This window comes from Pundamilia nyererei, unplaced genomic scaffold, assembly GCF_000239375.1.
Source record: "Pundamilia nyererei isolate P.nyererei 1_Seehausen unplaced genomic scaffold, PunNye1.0 scaffold00054, whole genome shotgun sequence".
Taxonomy (NCBI): domain Eukaryota; kingdom Metazoa; phylum Chordata; class Actinopteri; order Cichliformes; family Cichlidae; genus Pundamilia; species Pundamilia nyererei.
This window is the reverse complement of record NW_005187455.1, coordinates 2,494,392-2,496,198: the sequence shown is the minus strand read 5'-3', so window position 1 is coordinate 2,496,198 and position 1,807 is coordinate 2,494,392. Positions and strand designations below refer to the sequence as shown.

At 45.5% G+C, this 1,807-nt stretch overlaps 1 protein-coding gene across 1 annotated transcript in view; it reads left to right on the top strand.

Moving 5' to 3' along the window:
• Window positions 1-806: 806 nt before the first annotated feature.
• The window catches only part of ppp3r1a (protein phosphatase 3, regulatory subunit B, alpha a), a 28,354-nt gene continuing 27,353 nt past the window's right edge, over window positions 807-1,807 (top strand). The window contains exon 1 of the mRNA XM_005733721.2: window positions 807-1,113. Coding sequence (XP_005733778.1) covers window positions 1,111-1,113 — 3 coding nt within the window. The 5' untranslated portion in view covers window positions 807-1,110. The remainder of the gene's footprint in view (window positions 1,114-1,807) is intronic.

The following is a 1,807-nucleotide window of genomic DNA, read 5'->3' as shown; positions in this document are numbered from 1 at the left end:
TACTGCAGAATCACATTATGTGCATACTCGCACATGTTTGGGTCATGTTTATAGGTGATTTATTAAGGCGTTTGGGGATAAATACAAGGATAAGACAATCTAGAAACAATCACATTGTCAAAAAGAAGAATTTTGCATAAACAACATGAAATCATAGACCCATTCTGTCTTGTATAAGTGGTTCAGGCTATTGGTGGTGTAAATGTGAGGGGGTATTTTCTTGGGATACCTTGGGCTCCGTAGGACCACTAAGCCTTATTTAAACACCACACTCTACCTGAGTATTGCTGCTGACCATGTCCATCCCTTTATGACTACAGTGTACCCATCTTTTGACATCTTGCTGCTTCCAGCATGATAATGTACCATGTCACAAAGGTAAAATCACCTCAGACTATTTTTTTTTAATGTGAAATTAAGTTTGGTATGCTTATCTGGTCTTCACACTCACCAGCTCTCAATCCAGTATTGCACATTTGGCAAGTGGTGAAACAGCAGGTGCATATCAAGGAGATTCAGTAGGTGAATCTGCAGCAACTGTGTGAAGCTACCGTGTCAATATGGAACACAATCGCCGAGGAATAATTCAAGCACTTTAGGGCATTATAGCAAAAATGAACTCCATGTAAAACTTGGATATACTGAGGTTCAGGAGACGAAGGCTAGATTGGCCTCTTCTTGTAGTACAGTCATAAAGCCAGTTGGGGGAGCACGTGCACAAACTTGTACTCGAAGCAGGAATACAAATAAATAAATAAATCGATAGACCCAGCAGTTCCCGGATGTACAGTACTGCTGCACCTCCCCCCCTTCGACTCTTCTCTCCTCCCCTCCGCCACCGCCTGCTTGTCAAACCGAACCTCCTCCTCCGCTTACTGTCCCCTCCCAGCGGGTCTCCCTCCCTTCAGCCACTGCAGTGAAAGCCTCGGTGAAGGAGAGAGAAACGGTTAAGAGATCCTGAACCTGGGTGTAAAGCCAGGACGAGAGCCGAGAGCACCTACAGCGTATTTTTCTTGTATTTCTCGCCACAGCTCGGCGGCCTGCTGACTTCTGCTGTTGTAACCTCCTTTTCCGTTCACATCGCTTGGATTTCATCATCCGACCTGCAAGATGGTAAGCAGCAACGACTCTTATTTTCAACCTCCGCCGACTGGTGAACAAACCAGTGGACAGGCCTGTGCTTTAATGTGTCGAATATAGCTCAGTTTTGACAGGTTCTCGCTCGTAGCGAGCGTTCCGCTTTGAGTGAACGGTCGAAAAAACGTAGAGCTGTGGCGAGAAGGAAACGCTTTTCTCACCCACTTTTGGCTCCCTGTCGCGCTCTCTGTGCAATACCCCAGGGCTGACAGTAGCCTGCAGCTTGTGGCCCAGATATTTCTTATCCCTTCTCGACATAGCCTACATTCTTATTAGCAACTAGGCCTGTGCAAATGAGTTTTCGAAACAAAAATACACGCTTATTAAGCCTAGGCTGGCGACTATTTGTGGCACATTTGACACAGCAGACAGGAAAATGTAACGGCTGCTTATGTTAGGTCTTTGCTCCTACTATATCGCACTGCATTCAAATATATAACATCCATCTCGGTGTGTTTTCTAGATAGCATGGCGCTGTGTTGATGGTTGCAACATTGTTTCATCTGAGCCACTAAACTGTGATAAGTGCAATAATCGGCCGAGGCTACATTTGTATCATTTCTACCTGTGGTTGTAGAGGAGGCTTCCATAGTAGGCCACAGGCTTGTTCCTGCAACACACACTTCATACGATTGTTTGGTGTACGTGTGTGCCTATACATCGAGGGATA